Genomic DNA, 21,991 nt, shown 5'->3' on the forward strand with positions numbered 1-21,991 from the left:
ATTATAAGTATCTTCCATGGTCGAGAGTGTAAGAAAGATTCATTCCGACCCGAGCGTAGGCTAAACCTCGTTTCCGCAAAACACCCTTCGCGAGTGTCGGGATGAACCTATCTTATACGAGCGGCAATGGTAGATGCTTTTTCTCCCACCTCAGTAAAACAAAATTAATTAAAAATGTATTTTTTGCTGGAACTCCTTTGTGCTTAGTGAAAATAATTGCGTATGAATATGCGATAGCACGTGGTTGTCATAGATATACGCGCAGTGATCCAGTTAATGTTAAAAGTCAAATCGGTCTTTTAAAATAGTTCTAAGGAAAATGAAGCATTATTTCTTGAATGGTGCGTGAGAACTGTTTTATGGTGATATTTGAAGCGAGAAATAATTAATTAGCGTTCTAAATATTACCATAAGACAAGATTTCCTTGATGCTACTGACGGCCCAGCCTTCAACAAGGGAGGTTATTACAATGTGGTGACCTTTAAAAAGGAGTTCCGTACGGGCATTTTATCTTCGCCCGTGGGCAAGATAAGAATATCTAGCATGGTTAAATTATTGGATCTACTTATCTGAGGTGGGAGAAAAAGGTTGCCGTCGACCGTGTAATCAACGAGGGATGATCAACATGCATGTAACGTAAATCTACTAAAAACTGAATGCGACTTCATATTGCATACTTCTTATATATTGAAATATAACGATCTAATTCCTGAACGAAACATGTAGAAATATCATCGTCGTTCCTTGTTCATAACGAATAATAGCGGCCGATATAAACGGTGTTTGTACAATCCTAACGCTTCCATAGGTTGTTAAAAGAATATAATAACACATTGTGTGTTGTGTAGTAGTTAAAGAGTCTCACTCATGTTTTGGCATCAAAAATGAGTTTTCCGGAAATGCATATGTATTTTAGATAATAACTAGATATCTCTTTGAAACCTAAATTGCAGAAATTTAAATTGAAGTATAAATATCCTGCTTGCAGTTGGGAGCGAACTCACGCCGATACAGCGATAAAAATAATGAAAATTGATATCATATCTATTCGGCTGCAAGCTGACGAATATATTAACCTTTTAAATACAAATGTAGCACGTGATTGTGTTTATCAAACACTCAAGCTTCAGCCTTTTACTGAATCGCGTAACCAACGCTTTTCAAAATCGTGGACATATCATTTCCAATATCATTTTTCAATAAAGCTTATTTTACAAAACATGAATGGCAACCTGAATTTAATCAATAGTCAAAATATGCATCAGTGTCTTAGGTTCAATCAAAACACTGTACATATTGCCTACAATAAAAGAAACATGAAAATGTAAATCTTAGTCACAAATAGACAAATAAATATAACAGATAAAACTTTGAATATATAAGCTGTCAACTGATTTCAGCGCGAGGTCATATTCTATTTCACGAATGCCATAAAAACATATTTTCACGAGTAAAAATGTATTTTTCCTTAAATAATGACTGACATAAAATACGAATTTACACTGAAATCAACAAATATCATGATTACAAGTTTCTTTCATGCTTAATTTCGGAGATTTATTGGTATTCTGAAAACACCCTCTATTGAAAACCCCTTTGATACCTGGCCTTCGTTGGAAGCGTCTGACATGTATCTTTGATCGCCGATGACGCAGACACCGGTTTGTGGTGTATTTGAATGTTCTTACTAAGGGCGTTTTTGTTGGTTATAAACTGGTTTCGGTTTTATTTCGGTTTCACGAACTGTGCATTTGTTGTTACAGTTTCATAAACCAGTTTTATGGGTTTTTTTAACGAAAACCGAAACCGATTTTCGAAAGTATTGATACTCCTACCGGTTTCATCGGTTCGTTCCATCCGAAAACTAGTTTACTTTGAAATCAACATGGCGGAAAGTGATCAACCCCGTTTGTTGAAACTCAATCCTTTTGATAACAATGCCTTACAATGGGCAAATGAGCTAAATGATAATAAAGGTTATATCTATAATTGGAAATAATGGCTACATGCATTAGCTCCGCCATGTTGTTTAAACTGTACACAAAACCATGCATTCGTTACTTCAAGTCAAACTATCAAAACCGAGTTCGAAACTGCTGAAACCATTGACACCAAAACTGAAACTGGTTTGGTATCAACAAAAACGCCCTAAGTAATGGCTTAAAATTGTAAGTATACATGCACTTATAAAACAACTGGTTCAATACGACGCAGTTGCATAACCATTTATTTTTTATTACTACATACTAACACAATTAATGTTTTTTTAGAGGTCAACTTTATATTGTACTCGTATAAATTATCGACTACTGTGTCAGCTTCTGTTTATTTCTCTACTGTTTCAGCTGATTGAAATCAAAAACGGCTGACTGCTAATATACTTAAGTAAAAGTATTTTTTAAAATTCGAAAGATACTGCCGTCTTATTTGACAGAATTTAATATTGACTATAAACAATCAATAAATGCATTTATGTTCATGATACAACCAGCTAATGCACTATTTGTTTTAAGTTGAACAGGGCATGAATGCCCTGGACGCCATTTACTGATTAAACATATGAAACGTCCATTATGTAAACCGTTTCAGATTTTTTAACAAAAGACAATCCATTATTTTTAAAGACAATATTATAAGTTACGGTGATAGAAGGTGACCCGATATGAGATAAACAGTGCAAAGAAAACCATATCGGGTGAGAGCGACGCCCAAACCCGAATATGGTTTCCTGCGCCCCGTATATCCCATAATGGGTCAACTACTAACCTCGTAACGTATATATAACGTCGACAAACTATTATGTTTAAATGTTTAATTTTTCAATTGAATATTCACCGGAATCGGATAAAAAGACGCCATTTTGGTACGATATAAATTTGATGACCCAATATGTAAAAACGTTGGAGACGTGATTTCCTAATTTTCATATCCAGACTACACTTGTTTGGTGCATTCGAATGAAGAAGGACGATTACTTTACATGTCTGTTAGAGTTTTTCATCTTAAGTTCCATTTTCGTATTTTTCCTTTTGACAAGGTACGCAACCTTCTTCGTTTTAGAAGTGGTTGTGTTTGTACTTAAAGATGCCCTCTTACTCCCAAATATGAGTTAACACAATTATTAATATTGTTTCAATATTCCAAGAATATTCCAATAGTCAAAAGATTAATAAATGTTGAAGACGATAAATCTTTTTGAAGGATACCGAGTTTAATTTGAAGGAAATGAGCATGAAACATGGTACTTCTTATGAGACTATAGTAGACCACAGTCCATCTTTTAGCATTCACCGATCATTTAATATTTTTGCGCTTTCTGCTTATAAATACACGGTTACAATCTTGTTATCAGTTAATTATATGTTCCATAAATGCATTATTTAGTAAGATGTTTAAGGTTTATCACTCAAATGTGTATGTATTGATTTTTTAATAAGCGCGTCACTTTAATAAAATATGTCTTATGTATTATTATACCTTGTTGACTACATAAACAAAGAAGCCAGCAAAAAATATGTATGTATGGCGTCGAAACATTGAGAAAGAACAATGAAAAGTGATGGGTATTGATGGGTATCTGATTCTTTCAATGGTGTAAACGATGTGAGTTTGACAGGAAAGGCTTTATCCGAAGCCTTTGTGTTTGATATTGATACTGACCTCTACCCAGGCCTATGCCTAATTATCAAGCACAGTTCCTAATACGAATGATGAATTTATTTCTTCATTTTCAGATTCTACCAGTTATTACTCCACTCGAAAGGGCCACTACTACCATGTTGTTTACCTTTACATGTTAAATGTGTTTTTTTTCCTGAAATATCGGTATCAAAGAATAAAATAGTTCTTATATAAGTGTTTGCATATGCATTTCCGAGAGTAATATTTTTTTTTGTGTGCCAAACATGAGCGAGTCGCTTAAGTACCACTCAACAAAATGTGTTATTATTCTTTCAACAACCTATGGAAGCATACGTTTGGCACAAACACCGTTGATACCGGCCGTTATTGTTTGTTATGAAGTAGCAACAACGCTGATATTTTTACATTTTATCGTTCAGGAATAAGATCGTTAGTTTTTCGTGAGGTATGGAATCGTCAGGTATTACATATATCAGAAGAATGCATTTATGAAGTAAATGAACGTTACTTGCATGTTGACATTCCCTCGTTGATGACGTAGTCGACGGCTGCCTTTGTATTGACAGTAATTCATGCCTGCTTGACGTTACACAGTAGAAAAAAGAGAAGACAAAGAGGAGTCAACCCTGCTACTTTAATACTATCTGATGATAATCAGAGCCTTGTAATATACCCGATGTCTTAATGCTTGTACATTTGTAAATACATAAATGGTGTTTCGTTTTCTCTGTCCACAGCAGCTAGAATACCTAAATATATTTTTATCTTAATATTTTTAGCACATTATAACAATTCAAATCGATTATTTTTCACAGGCTTTATACAAAATCATTTATCTACTCAATCCAACAAAAACATATACACAAAAAAGCGACATTATTGAACCCAAAAAGGTTTATATCATAAATTATTTACAAAGAATATGAAAGGTTGAAACAAACATTTTTTTACATGGCATGTCGTGTTAAATTTAACATTTCTTACAATGGCATGTCGTATTAAAACAAACATTTCCTACAATGTCATGTCGTGTTAAAACAAACATTTCTTACAATGTCATGTGGTGTTAAAAAATTTCTTACAATGTTATGTCGTGTTAAACAAACAATGCTTACAATGTCATTCCTTTGCGTAAATAAACATTTCTTACAATATCATGCCTTTTCGTAAATTAAGTGATACCAAACTTTCTTCTATGACAACAATGACAGTTTACTTTAACAAACAAAGTACACCAACAACATCAATCATGCTAAGTAATGTATCATGGTCAACTACAAATTTATACAAGAATATGTGAATGTATTTTTGTTCAACAACTAACAAACTTCTATGTATTTCAGATTCGATTGCTCCGCTTATGTAAACATCACAATCGTGTTTTATTCTGCTTTTAGACGTTACACTGACGGTGATATCAACTTATACTGAACAAAAGCACCCGGGTTATACCCGTGAACTATTGTATTGATTGAACACTATTGCTTAGGGTGGCCAATTTAAGAGTTTACTCGTAACTAGATTTTATCCTGCGTTAACGTGATGTGTTCCATCGGCTCTGTGACGACGGAATCCTTCTTTTACTCTTCCTTTACAACCGTAAGTACGTTGTCTACCTGTGAGTTGTAGACAAGATTCACCGGGCTGGCCCCTATACATATGCGGTCGTCGGCCGCAACTTTCGCGGACGTTATGAGATTACTGGATTCCATAGTCTGCTGGCGCTCCGGAAGCTCGGGGTTTCTGTACGGGATGCTGATCAACTTTTTCTGCAGCTTGCGGTCGTCATCGCCACTTCGAACGCTGACGATGTGCGCCACCTCGGACCGGTCTGTTCGCCCGTCGAAAGTGAAAGTTATCTGTGAGTACACCATGTAGAGTCCGGATTCTGGCGCCACAACACAGAACCCATTCGGGCTCAGCTGCATACTAGAGCCTGCTGTCTGCTCCGATTCCTTCCATCGTAACAAACCATTTACTGTAAGACAGAAAAACACGTAAAAGTACACGTATTATAACGAAGCTCGTCATTTGCATGTTTGGATTTGAATGTTACGGGTCAGTCATAAATACTCGGCCATCGCCGGCAAGATAGTTATGTAGCATTTTAATTTACAACGAGGTCTAATCTGAAAAATGTCGGAGATGGCCGAGTTGTCTATTTATTTGGATAATAACCTAGCTATGATCCGACTGCGTTTCCGGGATGTATCGCGAGTTAATGGCTAGTCCTGCTGATGTTAAATTGTATATATGCGTATTACACAATTATTTCAATAATTTACTGAATAACAAAGGCTATTCAAAAGTTTTCCCTTATTATTAGACATTTTGAATGTAATCTGGAGGAAATATGTTTTGTTTTACCTCGCAAATGAAAATGTATAACATGTTTAGGTAAAGTTTAATTTGTTGCTGTGAAAAAAGAAACATATTTCAATATAAACAAGAAAAAAGTTGATGCATAGCATCAATTCGGCGCAATGAAAGTATAAGAAAAAGGTGCATGCTGATAACCAAAAACATGTTGGGTGTACATATGCTCGAAGGTCATTATGGTTAACAATAGTTTAAGCCCGGAATTATAGATATTCTGTTTTTCCCCAAGCTAATCCTCCGGTTAAAACTAAATTATAACAAAAATATACATACGTTTCTTCGGATGAAATAGAGTCAATGGTCTAATACATAGATTTCAATAGCATGAAATTCACCTTTTATTTGTACCGGCATGTTATGTGAATTCCTTGCTTTATATTTTGTTTTGTTTAAGTTTTTGTAACACATTTCACTCATATGAGTATATAGAACGGGGATAAAAAAAAACTAAACATCAAAGGGGAATTATCTGGAGTTCATTCTTTCGAATGACATTTTCAAAACAAACAATTTAGCTCAAGGTTAATTTTTCAAAACTCGGCATTTTTGCTGTCACCAAGGGAGATTACTGCGTAGGAGGTTTACAAACATAAAGGATATTTTAATAGTAGCGTGTAACCTTCATCTATTTGGTATCAATCGGAACACCTCGGCCTGTATCTATCTCGGAGATGGCCGAGTTGGTATTTAAAATCAAAATTTTCAAAATGATAATCAGGGCTATTATGATTTAAGGTTTCATTATAAATTAAAGTGTAAAGTTTTTTAAAACAAACTAAACTTCATATTTTATCATGCAACGTGGAAACTATTGAAAGCATTGTTCTGCAATTTATGAACTAGTCCCTAAGTTGGAATATTTCTAAAGTAATATCAAATATAGTCGGCGCCCTTCTGGGCGCCGACTAATCAAGTCTATCGTTGATGTCAAGTAGTCCATCTAAAACATTCTATAAGTTTTAATACAATCGGTCATGGCATTGGTGGAGGTATTAGTCAGTGATGGTGATTCTTTTGGATACACTTATATCAGAAAACAATCCTCATCTCTGATTCATACTGCCATTATACTTATACATACATGTATTAAATTTGTAAGTGTACTTTTTTAGTCAAAAACAGCGTAATTGGTTCCAAATTTATTCCAAAAAATATTTAAGTAGCTTATTTCATGAAGCCAAATTTCTCCCTGTATCTTTACTTTATAAAAGTTATTATATTATGATTATCGTAACAATCATTTCCTTTTCAAAGACTTAAGAATGTAAAGGCTAAACAAATAAACCAAAACAAAAAAGAGAGCTTAGCTTAATCCTGTTTTAAGGGACTCATAATATTTCTAGAAGTTGAGGTCCGCTTAAACACATATCAGGAAGTAGTATATGTAGTACAGTAACCTTAGTTTTATTCTGTATTAGTATCATTAAACTTTAACGCAAGACACATGCTTGTGGGTCAGTATGTCAGTATAGGATATTTTTACTCATTGACAATCTATTTTTATCGATATAATAGCTCTGACATGTACATACCAAATAATGACTGCTGATCAAGGACAAATCTTCCGATTGGTTTGCTATGAGTTGCATTGTCCGTATCTAGAAAAAGAAAACTGAAAATCAAGGTTTTTTACCGTAAACCTAGCAGGGTTTTTTCTATTCACATACGGGCTACTATTCTATTTTTGGTAATCCTAAACGAATTAGGTATTCGATCGTAACTTAAAACGCAAATACCCGCCGCGGGTATGATTAGTCATGTCAAAGCTATGGTCATGGTTAATTACTATTTTATTTTATTACTCAGATCGAGCAAATGATTGTTTAGTTATTTTATTTATTTCAGTTAAAAAGTTAATATTGACTTACAGCGCGCCTGCCAGTGTTCTTGGGATTCTGTCGTTGCATTGCCCTATAAATGGGAACGAAAGTACTAGTAGAAAACCCAAACGTACAGTATGATGTCAATGGAAAAAACTGGGTAATTATATCAAATTATTCAATGAAAAAATGCTATGCCTTTGTCTTGAATTTCACTTCAGTTTGTACAATATTATTTCTTTGGTAATTACATACGTTTATCCCAATGCAGTCATAAGGCCAATGTTTTGCTCGCGAACGTGAAATTAAATAATGTATAGTTATCATTTACATTAGATTTTAAAGCAGTTCTTTCATAAATAAGCATACGTATACATACAAAAACATCAAACATACCGACGAAACAAAGAGAGGCTCGGACGAACTGCTCATGTAAAAAACTGGAATAAGGACGGTACATGACAGTAGACATCCTATAACGGCGCTTGTTGCTATAACCAAACACGCACGTCTATGTGTCCATTCCTCACGTCTTCCGGTGACCGTTTGGCTCGAGGAAACTTCGGAAACTAAAGTGTTCCCTTCATTTTCCATTTCTATTTCAACACTTCTTTCCACATTCAGGGCAACCTGATGTTGTCTAGACATCGAATCATCATCTTCAGTGTCATTTTCACCGTTGCACACTGACGCTTGATTTTGAAGCAATTTTGCTTTTAGTTTTAGGTCCACAATTGAATTTGTGTTTTTCGCAAGAAAGTGTGTATGCTCCATCTTTTCTCTATTTTCGTTTACACTGTTTCCTCTGAGGTAAGTCGATGTCTTGGGCTGGTCGAACGCGCTTTAAGCTGCTTCATTTACCCCAAATTTATCAATTTGTTCTGTCAATATTTAACTTCTGTCCCGTCTTTTAATTCCTTCACACCTTTCACTTTATTTAAAAATTTCGTCATCCAAAGTCGGTATTGTCACAACCTTATTATAAAAACTTATTTCACCCTAATATACTAATTTGTCAGAAATTGTATTGTAACCTTGAATGGGATCCCACCGATATAATCATCGACGATTCAACAGGAAAATAAAGGTAAAAACCGTTTATTCACACATTTCATTATACATGGCAAATGAAGTAATAAACACAATTTATATATAAATATATAAAAATACCGTCATACAGTAAACACGCTTCCTCTTATTTTTTTAGACACGGATAAAGCAGGTACAGTGAAACTGCGTTCCTTCGAACAAGCGGTCGCTCGAGAACCGGCGTTCCCTCGAGGTCGGAGCTTGGTCCCGAACTTTTTTCCTTCTATTTTCATATAAAATATACCCACGCTGCCTCGAAACCTAATTATGTCGAGCAGTCGAGCAATATTCTCAGTCCCAAGTACACAAATCGTGCACAAAACCTTATGGCTCCCTCGAGGTCATAATTTCACACTTTTTCCCGAACGCGTTTTACAAAATAAACAAACAATTGCCAGGTGTTAAAATTTTCGCAAGTTGTAAAAATTGCAATGACAGTTAAAAGGCAATTTGATAAGGTGTGAAAAACCGTTTATCACTGTTAACGCATGACCGATATTAGTTGATATGGGCATTAGAGAGGATAATTATGACAAGTTAATGACGAGAAGTTAATTGTGAGATATTTAAATGAGTAATAAAAATATGATTAAAACACTACCATATCGATCCAACATCGGAATCTCTGAAAAGAATTCCTTCTTGTCACTTAGCTTTGCAATATGGCAAACACCTGAGCAATCTAGCGAAGGACACATGACTGGGGGGATAGCTAGATCGGGTTCCTTACTTTCAAAATGTCACACCCAAATGAAAGAAAATAATTGTCAAACACCTGAGAAATCTAATGAAGGACCCATTACTTATACCAAGACACCAACACGCCCACTCACGTCCTTTACAGGAAAGAATCGGTGTCTTAGTAAACAGTCTGTTTGACGACTTCAAACTTAAAATACACTGAAAGATATTTCATATCAAACTGGAAAATTGAAAATTGGGTCGCTCGAAACATCGGTTCCCTCGAGGTTTTGTCTCGGTCCCTGGCGACCTCGAGCGATCGCAGTTTTACTGTACTAGCAAATAAATCGGAACATTGGCCAAGATCAGCTGTTACTGATGGGTATGTACATGTCAGAGCTAATTTAGCGATAAAAATAGAATGTTATTGAGTAAAAATATCCTATACTGACATACTTAAACTCATGTATTGGATTACAATTTAGCCACATTGATACAGATTGAAACATGTTCGAGTTCAATAAGTTTACTCTTTACTACATGATGAAATGTAGGTTGATGCACAAAATGTTTTTCGGACTTCAATAGGATTGTTTTTATAATAATGACAATATTAGAAGCTATTGTTCAAAAATAGATTTTTGTTATTGGAACTATATTAATACGTTTGTTAATAAAATTCTACTTTCAATTTTAATCCTACTTTCGTTTTATTTCAATAGTTGAACTATTGGCGCATTAATGAAACGCTGTATATTACGAGGTCGTAACAAAGCTTCTAATTGGTCAAGTAAACTCCGGTTCATTCTGAAACATATATCTTAACCCCGCTGAACACTGCAAGAGTCTTCAAGAAGCTTCAGGCGAACAAAAGGTTGGTGTATACCGCATTTTTTATTATCGACGAATCTTTACTCTGATTTATGAACAACTCTTTTTCGGACATTACAAAAACAATATTAAATAGTTGTTTAGGGAGCGTTTAATCCTATCTTTTGATAACATGAATGTTAAATCTTTTTACTGTTGAAAACGCACGTGCTTTCACGTGGTTAAAAAGTAAAGTTGTCGTATTTCATTTAGGTTGGCGATAGGAATAGTATTATATGTAGTATGTATAATAACGAATCCATTAATTACGATGTTTATAATAATGTCAATTTACTGTGTTTGTTTCACAGTTCAAGTAGATGTGCCCGAAGCGTGCTGTTGGTGTTTAAAATTTACACATCGGCTTGATTTGATTATTGACTGTTTCTTATTTTATATTTCATACACAATTTAAAGTACGGTTGAGGATGTTCGGCGGTCCAAGTGGGTCCGGCTAGCAGCACCAAGGACCGGACCAAAAGTGACGGCGGCGACATCTGCGACAGCGCGGATAAATGCCACGTCTACCGGGGGATCTCCACCTACCAACGAACCGGACGTGGGGATGATTACACAGCCATCTGCCACTGCGGGAGTGCAACCCCCTTTGCGGATACCTTTGGAGCCGAACGTGATAGTGGAACACAACCCTGCGGAAAACTTCCCTGCGGATGCAGTGCAGCCCACAGCATTTTAGTACAGCCCCCTACGAGTAGGGGATACCCCCTTTGCAACGGGAGCGTGTTCAATTTGCTACGGGTGAGTTAGAATTGATACATGATTTGTATCAGGCAAGTTCGGCCAGCATAGTTTCTAACATTGAGTTTGCGTTGTCGCAAACCATAAAAACTAAACATATTATTGACTTAAATACATGCTACCTAGGCAACGGATGTCAGGCTTTACGTGCACTTTGAATAATTTGCAAAGTTTTGTTATATTCGTCGCCGTAAACCCGTAATATTTCTTATAAAAATAACGGCATTGTCTTTAAAATTCACATGACGTCAATTTAGACTTTCATGACGTTTACCGCCAAATTTTAACGTCATATCCGGTATATTGATAATGTTGTAAATGTATCACTGTAGTTTCAACGCTTAACGTCACGGATGGCGACGTCAATTCGTACGGAGCAACGAGCGGCTATTAAGTACTGCGTTAATGCTAGCTACACGCCTACACAGACTCTTGCATTTTTAAAAAAGATAGAAAAATCATCCAAGGTGTCCAGATCACTTATTTTCAAATGGCACATATGTTTTTCCGACGGTCGTGAATGAGTAGTAGATGACAAACGACCTGGAAGACCAGCGGTAGATGGGGCTCAGGCAGAAATAGTGCGACAGATCGTGATGGAAGACAGACGGAAGACCGTATCTGAAATTGCGGAGGAAGCCGAAATCGGTCATAGCTGTACCCATCCCATACTGACTGACATGCTGAACATGAGTTAAGTTTCGTTTATTGAAAGAAGAAGAAAGCACTCAACGTGTTGCAGCATCCGTGTCGTTTATACGACGATGGGAGCGTAATGGCGATGACTTGGATCGCATTATAGCCTGTGATGAAACATGGATTCATAACTACGATCCTACGACAAAACAGCAATCCATGGTTTGGAAGACACCAGGCACATCCCCTCCAAAAAAGGCACGTTCAGCAAGTCCGCACAGAAAACGATGCTTATCTTTTTCATGGACCGGAAGGGGATGCTGCTTTCCCACGTTGTCCAACATGGACAAACAATCAATGTCAGTTATTACCAAAAGGTAAAGATAATGTACTCAAAATAAAATGTCAATGATAAACATACAATGCTAAATTATTTATTTTGACTTTTATATCAGTTTAAACTTAGTTAACATTGAACAATAAACATATATAATTTTCACTGTTTCAATATTTATTCGTTCAAATCGCGATTTCAGGTTTTCCGCCGGGATCTGGTCCATGCGTTCCGGAAGAAGAGGCCAGGAAAGGGCATAGAGTCAATGATTCTACACCAGGACAATGCCCCACCCCATCGTGCACACGAGACTCTTATTGAGACTTTTGATTTCATTGGACTGGAATGGATTATTCACAGTTCATATAGTCCAGATCTTGCCCCAACGGACTTTAATGTCTTTCCCCGCTTGAAGAGTGAGCTTACGGGAAAACGATTTGAAGACATAAAGCACATTCAGACACAGGTTCGCCCATTTGTTAAAAAAGGTTCAAGTGACTGGTACAGAGATATTCATTACACTTGGATAAAGCGATATCGGAAATGTATAGCACATAACGGTGAATATTTTGAAAAATATTGACGCTTTTTAGATCTTGACTTCATAACGTTGTACAAGGTGCTCCTTACAGTTGCTTATGGGCTATGTTCCATGTCCTATAGTACACAGTTGTTATTTGCCAATATTTTCCTGTGTTTTGGTATGTATATATCACCTACATAGTATTATTGAGAAACAGTTTTTTTTTTCAAAAGATGTGTTTGAAAATACAGAAATACACGAACTTTACGGATGACCGGATAAGTAGTTAGGTCAGAAGTTCCGGCCACAAAACTTTCTAGTATTGAATTATGGACGCGTTTGGACGGTTTACATACTTAAAAAGTGGTACGTTTAAGTCCTCTGCAAGTAGATCGCGTAGTAATTTTATTAAGCAGTTAAACTTTATGACTTAACTCTTGAGAATCTTAATGATGTTTGCAATAACTCACTATACTTGACATCAATTTAAACTTAAATCAATAAATACAACTCTAAAACACTACATTTGATTAATGATATAATTTAAAAAAAAAACGAACTACTTCAACTGCTGTACCGGCATACATCCGAGGTTGTTTTCGATAAAAATGGCCGAGGAGCTCCGACTGGGTGCTAATGCGGATATCAACAACTGGTGTTGGCTCAATTAAATTGTATGCGTTTTTATGGTTTTGTTTATGCTGTTTTGACCTGGTGATGATTAAATTGTATGCGTTTTTATGGTTTTGTTTATGTAATTTTGAGTTGGTGATGATTAAATTGTATGCGTGTTTATGGTTTTGTTTATGTTATTTTGAGTTGGTGATGATTAAAGCCTGTGCACATTAAACGGTTTAAATAGTTCATATAAGGTAATGTGTTGGTCAAAGTTTACAGAAACAATTTTTGCTAAAATATATACCATTACTAATTTTACAGAACAGATTCAAATGACCTCGTGTCATGTAATGCGCCGATTTATTCCTTTATTCCTGGAAACATTAATGTGACTTTTGTCAAAACACAATGCACAATGATTTCCCTAGCCATTGTCAGTTTCCGTGACGAAAGAAAATATGCCTTAACAAATTATTGCCAGAGAAAAGACGTTCCCAATATGATTCATTATTATATATCTAAAAAAATATGTTGGTCTAAGGATATCACTTCGTTTTGTATGTAAACGTGCATTTTTTTCCATTTACAAGCTACGTTTTTAAATATATTATTGTTATGTTGATATTACAGCGCGAAAATAATTCTATTTCTTTCACTTAATCCCGTTAATTTAAAATAGTTGGAATAACACATATATCATAAGTTAGACATTGAATATACCAGTCGGTTGTGCATGGCGATTCTGCAAGGAACATTCACATCAATCAGAACCGCAATATCTGGTCCGATGTCTTTGTTGTATTGTATGAACCTACCATAAAGAACGTATATGAAAGTGATTTTATTCATTAAGTATTATAAACAGTTTTAAACTGGTAATTATGCAGCGTAATTATAACTTATACCTTAAAATACGTGGTTTGACCACGGCATGCTGTGTGTCTGACGCTGTTTACAAAATGATTCCGGAAAAAATATGTGTCGTGAGTGAATACATCACACTGCCAAAACGTATGTGAAAAACTACAGAAACACGCCCAGTAGCAAAAAGGTTTAAACATAAACCCGGTTTAATGGCACTGGGTAAACGCCAAAGACATAGAAAACAAAAACTAAAAAATCACTAACAAGAAACATGGAAGAACAGAGCAAAACTCCACGAACAAATTCTAATTGCAATGTTTCTTTTCTTGTTTTTTAATTAATCGTCCGGAAATGTTACTGATATATGCAGTTCATATTATTTGGACTTTATGCACATGTACTGTTAGAAATTGGCATTGTTTTACCCGCTTACGTTCAAGACAAAAACATCTTTAAACTTAATTCGCTTATGTTGAATGCGCTTTAAACCATTGTTTTTGGTACTTGTTTGGGCTTTGTTTGGACAAAATCGGCGTTCCATTATTTATTTTCATTGTTCAGGAATTCTAAAGCTATTTCCATTCCATTGAAATGCTGAGATTGTTTCCACATCTTCTTTCATATAGACATCAGATGCCTATGGTGTTCATCCTGCAACTACCATTTTCACATGTGGTATCCAACAGGGGTTAATAATTAAACATTCTTTAAAAGATTTTTCAGTGGTTAAAGATCAAACGATTGATTTATTCAGATTATTCTGGCAAACAAGGATCTGTTGCGAATAAGTCTGATTCTGAAAAGGTTTAAAACTGAAGATTTTGATAATGTGAGTCAATGGCTAGTTAAGCAGTTGTTTCTGCTTTAAGAAAAGACCGGATGAATCTTGCTGTTTTATTATTACATACTCTTTATTACACAACACCATTTATCATATACACTATAAATGTAAAAAACAAAGATATGGTGCTCATTATAACTTATTTAAAAAGTGGGAGTGGTGTTTTTAAAGAAAATGTAAGGCATTTGGATATGCTTGATTCAGCAGATAAAAACAGAAAACAAAATGATAAAGATATTTGTTCAACATTACAATGAAGAAAAACTTCAAATCGGTCTACATAGTGTCATATATGCTATTAGCCACGGAGCAGTTTTGGCAGCAGGCGAGCGATAGCGAATATTTGTTATCTGGCTTGTTTAACGAGCAGCAACGCGACAACATCAATATTACTCTGCGAACATAATTTTTAAAAAAATGATATATTAACATGAATATCTATTACAGGTTTCCTTTACAGCTTGTGACCTTTCTGTTCTTTGGTTATCTCAATGGGTTGTCTTTCGTACTCGATATTGCTCGAACTCTTTCTGCTACAAATCTGATTGGGTTGATTTTATCAGTTTAGTCTTTGCGCATTGTTATAACAACACATTATGTTATCACAGTGCTAACAAACATAGTAACAAGAGAGAAAAATAAGAGAAATTTATTGCCGAGAAAATTTGGGTTATGACTTTCCCACTGACGTACAGGGTAGTTTTTTTACGAGTTTGTGACAAGTTAAATATGACTTTCTGTATTGTTGTGTTCATAGTATCTTCAATTATAAAAATGTATTTTTATACATTAAAAGGGGGTTGAACTGTCATGTAGATGAACCACAAGCCGGAACAAATAATTCACTGCTTTACTACTAGTAGTAATTATAAGTTTTATAAGTTTATTCTTAACATTTTTATATTGTCGTTTCGTATGCATTGATACTAACACGCTTCTGTGTATAAATTTGTTGACCATATTCCATGTCTGTGGCTGTATAGTTCTAGAAAGAGTAGCATTTTGCAGAAGGTTTAAAAAATATTAAAAAATACGAGGATTCTTTGAATCGATCTAATGAGTTTGTGGTATTAGACTTACTTAATAACTTTAACAATATTGTTTTATACACAAATGCTGGAAAATAAAAGTGTTTGTTTATAAAAAGTAACTAATGCAGAAAGCAAGTGGATATTAATATTGACAAAGTACCCAGGATTCTTAAAGTGTAGTCAGTTGTAAGAAGAATTAAGAGTGTTCATGAAACTGTGGTTCGCGACATTAAATTAAATCAATATAGATATTGAGCAGCTTGGGTTTATCTTGTATCTTCTGTAGTTTTTCACATACGTATTCTACTAAACTTTAAATGTATTCTCCATATGTTGTGGGTTTTGCTCTGAGTTTTTACTTTATCATATTGCGAACCACTAGTAGCACATACCATAATGTTCGAGAAATTGCTATATATCTTAATTAAAATGTCAGAAACAAAAGAGTAGATATTTGTCTACATGTGGCGTTCAATGAAATAACCCCAAGCTTACGTTAATAATAAAACAGTTATCTACAGAGTCTAGGCAAGCAGCCACAATTTTAATTCCGGGCTTTGTAGGTTTGCATGTCAGAGGAGCCCTGTAAACTCTTTATGGCTATAAATTATCTTAATGTTGTTATGTACATTCTTTTGAGAATATTTTAGTTCGAATGACTCGTGCCAAATTTTCAAACGGGTAAAATTGTTATTTATTGTTTAAAGATCAAACTCTTCGGTATATTCTACTCAGTTAATAGCAGGGTTGTGATTAACTGCACAATTTACCCCAGCGCACTCGAAATCATTTATAAAGCTGAATGCAGGAAAAGACATTACAATACCTGTTATGTTGATAGTATTTGCTTGTGTGTACTTAATAAATCTAAAATTAAACTGTGAAAGTATTTATTTTTCTAATTTTTATATTATTTCGCTTAGAGCTTATTATTAAATATTTATTTATTTAGCGCTGTTAGCTGTTATAAAACGGTTATTGAAAACAGTTACTCTCACATTAATGCAATTAAATACTCAAGCAATTCTTCTTTAATAGACTGGCCCAAAATCCTAGAAGAATTATAAGTCCCTTGTGACAGAATCAAGTTCACAGATTTTGTTTTGATAGAACGTTTGTAATACGATATTCTCATTTTTAAGGTTTTTTGAAACTTTTAAAATAAACTATATTTACAATTATCACGATAATCTTAAATTTTTATTTCGTAATATCATGTTTTACAAAGATGCGTAGCATTTTGATGAAAAGTATTTAGATGGTGAAATAAATATCATTATAAACTTATGTGAAAAACTTCAAAAATAAGCTCAGTTGCCAAAGATTTAAACATATACCCCGTTTAATGTCATGTTTCATAAATTTAATGTCCCTTTTACTTTTGATGAAGTAAGATAGGCTTTTAATAATGGTTAGGCCAGTGAGTTTTACAAATCTGGAAAAGTAAATGCAACCAGATACTCAAGTTTGTTATGCTAGCATTTGGCCAGTTCTTTTGATAAAACGCTTTGATAAAACCATAACAAAATAATAAACTTCTTTCTTACAAACATAATTTAAAGCGATACTAAAATGCATATTCGAAAATATAGGTGATAACACGTTATGTCTTATACCCAATAGTTTCATAATTGTTCTCCTCTGATCGCGTTCTATTACTAACAATATACTGATGTCACATTAAACAATTAGACGCCCCACTTACCATCATCTGATGTAAATCTTGTACACCAATGTAAGGGAACAAAAGACTTGCTAACAAGACACAGTAAATGTGATTGTTATGAGTTGACTGCAAATGGAAGAAGTCACTTGACTATGAATTAAAATATGTAAGAACAATTCAAAGCAAAAACACAGAATGTCTGTTATTGCGATCGTATCCTAAGGCAAATGCAATACATCATTGTTTAAATATAAATTTGAAATACAATGTATAACTTTGATCCATAACAATACAAAACCTTGTTTATGACACATGTGTGTAGAATATCATAATTTGCAAGCACAACAGGCACGAGTATGATTGTATAATTCACATTTGTTAATATCTTATGTATTTTGCCATGCATAGTCCTTGTATAACAAGACTATTTCTCGTAAACGAATAGAAAAGATAATCTAATGAATCAATACTTCTAGTAGGCAACAGCAATTATTAGGCTAGAAACAAAACAACAAAGCATTGTGAGTGTCTTTGAAGTTTCAGAGAATGATATAGAACATCGAAACAATTAAAACGAAGATAATGTCATAACAGTAAATAAATCACCCTGTTATTCCAATGCGATCCCGCAGCTTTTGATTCTTTCAGTACCTCAGGAGGCTTAATTGTCTTCTTCGGAAATATGTATAAGAAATGAGTAGATTCCGAGAGTTCCAAATGGTGGCTTCAATAAGTTGCTCACCTGCTCCTGGCACATGAAATGCGGTACTTTTATTAAAGGTGTTCCTATTGTTTAGGAGATCGTTTATATTGACTTACTTAAAAGAGTGTTGTCAAGTTCTGGTTATTCTTGTACATTGTGTCACATGTTGTCAAACAACCGAGCTAATAATTTCACTTTGAATGGGACAAGGAATTTTCATACAAAGCAATGAGGATGTATTTAAAACTATAACGAAACAATCGCAAAACTCTATTTCCACCTAGCATAGTTGAAATGTGGCTCCCTTAACATTCAATTCAAGATGTCAGTGTCATTTCATTGAATGCTCGGAACAAGAACAGCCTCCATTGAAATACAATGTATAGCTTTACAACAGGCACGAGAATGATTGTATTCTCCTCATTTGTCAATATTGTATTTATCTTGCCACGACAAGTCCTTGTATTACATGACTAACTCTCGTTAAGGAATAGAAAATACAATCCATTGATTAAATACTTCTATTAGGCAGCAACACTTGTTTACGTTAGAAATATAAATACAAAGCATTGTTAGTACCTTTGAATTTTTAGAGAATAATACAGAACATTGAAACAATAAAAAAGAAGATCATGTCAATCATCCTAGTTATTCCAATACGATCCCGCAGCGTTTGATTCTTTCTCATGGGGCTTAATTGTCTTCTTTGGTAATACATATGAGAAATGAGTAGATTCCGTGAGTTCCAAATGGTGGCTCCAATAAGTTGCTCACCTGTTCCTGGCACCTGAAATGTGGTACATATATTTAAGGTGTTCCCATTATGTAGGTGTTTGTTTCTTTTGACCAACTAAAAGTATGTTGTCAGGCTCTGGTTATTCTTGTACATTGTAACACATGTTGTAAAACAACCGAGCTAATAATTTCACCTTTAATGGGACAAGGAATCTTCATACAAAGCAATGTGGATGCATTTAAAACTATAACGAAACAATCGCAAAACTTTATTTCCACTTAGCATATTTGAAATATGCCTCCTTTAAGATTCAATTCATGATTTCAGTGTTATTTTATTGAATGCTTGGAACAAGACCAAACTCCATTGAGCTTCGAATTTTAGCAATATTTATGCAAAAAGCTACAGAAACAAGCTCAGTAGCAAAATGTTTAAACATAAACCCGGTTTAGTGGCAGTGGGCAAACGCCAAAGACATAGAACACAAAATCACAAACAAGAAACATAGAATAACAGCACAAAACTCCACAAACAGCACAGTGCATACATACTATATATATAAAAATAGGTATGATTAACAAGAATTGTTAGGTACCTGCTATAAACCACACTTTGAAAACAACTACCATCAATTAATATTTACTAAAAATAATAAAACTCATAACATACTGCAAAACATGCTTTTTGCATCTGATGCGGATTGAACCGAAGGCCTTTCTCTCTTCAGGCCGGCACTTTTCCATGTCGATATTATAATATATGTGAAGTACAAAGTATACCTTTGTATGAGTCACTGTGGGCATATGTTTTTGTTGTCTGAATACTACTTGAATATACCGGCGCCTGTTTGCCCCCAAACCAAACTAGACAATTTTGTTTATACTTCGTATTGTTGTTTTGCCTGTTCGGTTGGGCGTTTATGTACCGAGTGTGGTATCTTGTAATTCATGCTAGGAACTTTGTCATGCTTTATATGTACATATGCATATGGTATTAAACTAAAAAAATCACTGCATACGAGGATATAATATAGACCGCTCCGCGTTATTTTAAATTTCATACTGTGACGTTTACTGCAAACGACTTTAAAGGAACACGACACTATAAGTGTAGATACGTTGCTGTTACAGTCAGATATTCACAGACAGTCATATACGAAGCCATGATTACAGAAGAGGCTCAATTCAAAATATGGAGCGTAACATTGGCACATTAAAACATTGGTAAAGCCATCGAAATAGATCATTATGAGCAACTACGACACAAGCTCAGTAGCCGAACGTTTGAACACACTCGCCCTGTTTAACGGCACAGGGTAAACGTTAACATAGAACACAAAAAAAAACTATCACAAACCAGAACATCGACATCACAAAACTCCACAAACGCAGTACATATATACAATACTTACAATACTATATAAAAACTAGGTGTGTTTATCAAGGATTGCTAGGTTCCGCCTTGAAACGCTCTGTAAAATGTAAATTTACTGGGGGTTTAAACCCGGTTGTGTGCACAACCTCACTCATATCCCTTTTATCCCGAATAAAGCAAAAACGTAAATGGCAAATCTTATAAAAGTATGTATTAACTGGGAAAACTTAATAACACAACAAATAAAAATAAACTAATGAGGTGAACCCCAAGAACTTCTGTGATTAGGGATCCACACTATATCTGCAAACGAAGGACTACGATTCAGAGTACCTAATGGGATTTTTTTTAAAGATATGGTGCATTTATTGTTTGAAACTCTGAAACACAGTCTGTCTTAGAAAATAAAACGATCTTAAGACAAACATTATTTAGTTATAACCATCTAGAGACATAATTATAATCATTTAAAATTATCGAAAGACATAAACAAACAACCATCTTATGACAGAAACATATTCATTTATGTGACGGCGTCATTATGTATGGCTTGTTTGTTAACTTTCAAGGGACTACACTTTACTTCCGTTTTTGCATATATCCACATGTTGACCTTTTTTGAACTCTAGAGCTTGGTATGCTTACAAATGCATCATTTGATTTGTCAGTCTTTTAACCGCTTTCTTAATTTTTTTCTTTGTAATAGCAACTTTTTGAAGTGTCAATCAGTCTTTTACTTCAAATGATAAGGCTTATGGATAGAGGTTTTTGTAAGTCGTGGTGTTTTAATGTTTGTGGACGTCATTTCTCTGCTGTTGTTTCTAAATCAGTTTGATAAAATTTCCGATTAAAACTAGATAATTGTTAATTGCATTGTTTTCCTAAAAACTTCTAAAATGGCAGTACTGGCTGGTTCTTCTTGTGTATGTTTTCACATTTTCCATAGTTTTTGGCACATGTTAATATAACAATGCGGGGCACAGATTAATCAACATAAGTTTGATTGAGAGATAGTTAAAACATGGTACCTCGCACTGGTAGGACTGTGTTATAATGTCATGGACGTTTGTCGTGTATATTTGTATTTATGAATTTAATTTTTAGTAATATTGTTGTAACATGTTCGTATTGTTTTATGTTGTTTCCATGTATGTAATTGAGTATTCGTCCGTGGTCACTTTGTACTTATATTAATGTGATTATATTATATTGATATATTTAATATGTTTCATGCTTAATATTCAGATATCATGTATTTTGAATTCGGTTCGTAGATACATATACAGACTACTAAAGAACACAATGAAGAACGTAGCATTTACATTGTTAAGTTTTGATAAAAGAAAATAGGTTGAGGAACAGTTCAAGGAAAAGTCTTCCTGAGCTGAAGGGGATTGCCTGTAAGCTTTTACAGCTGAAATTAT

At 34.5% G+C, this 21,991-nt stretch overlaps 1 protein-coding gene across 1 annotated transcript; it reads right to left on the reverse strand.

Annotated features, from left to right (window-relative positions):
• Positions 1-4,396: 4,396 nt before the first annotated feature.
• LOC128220647 (uncharacterized) lies at positions 4,397-8,853 on the reverse strand. Its single transcript, XM_052929128.1, has 4 exons — positions 8,239-8,853; positions 7,891-7,933; positions 7,555-7,620; positions 4,397-5,621 (listed from the first exon to the last, which is right to left on the reverse strand). Exons 1-4 carry the CDS (start codon positions 8,614-8,616, stop codon positions 5,224-5,226), a joined length of 885 nt encoding a protein of 294 aa, XP_052785088.1. The 5' UTR covers positions 8,617-8,853; the 3' UTR covers positions 4,397-5,223.
• Between the last annotated feature and the right edge of the window lie 13,138 nt (positions 8,854-21,991).

This window comes from Mya arenaria, chromosome 15, assembly GCF_026914265.1.
Source record: "Mya arenaria isolate MELC-2E11 chromosome 15, ASM2691426v1".
Taxonomy (NCBI): domain Eukaryota; kingdom Metazoa; phylum Mollusca; class Bivalvia; order Myida; family Myidae; genus Mya; species Mya arenaria.

Excerpts from the sequence above, each read along its gene's own strand:
- LOC128220647 (XM_052929128.1), bottom strand. The coding sequence starts at position 8,616 with ATGGAGCATACACACTTTCTTGCGAAAAACACAAATTCAATTGTGGAC. Across the intron at positions 7,621-7,890 it reads AGAACACTGGCAGGCGCGCT|ATACGGACAATGCAACTCAT; the intron begins GTAAGTCAATAT and ends TTCTTTTTCTAG. Across the intron at positions 5,622-7,554 it reads TGATCAGCAGTCATTATTTG|TAAATGGTTTGTTACGATGG; the intron begins GTATGTACATGT and ends TCTGTCTTACAG.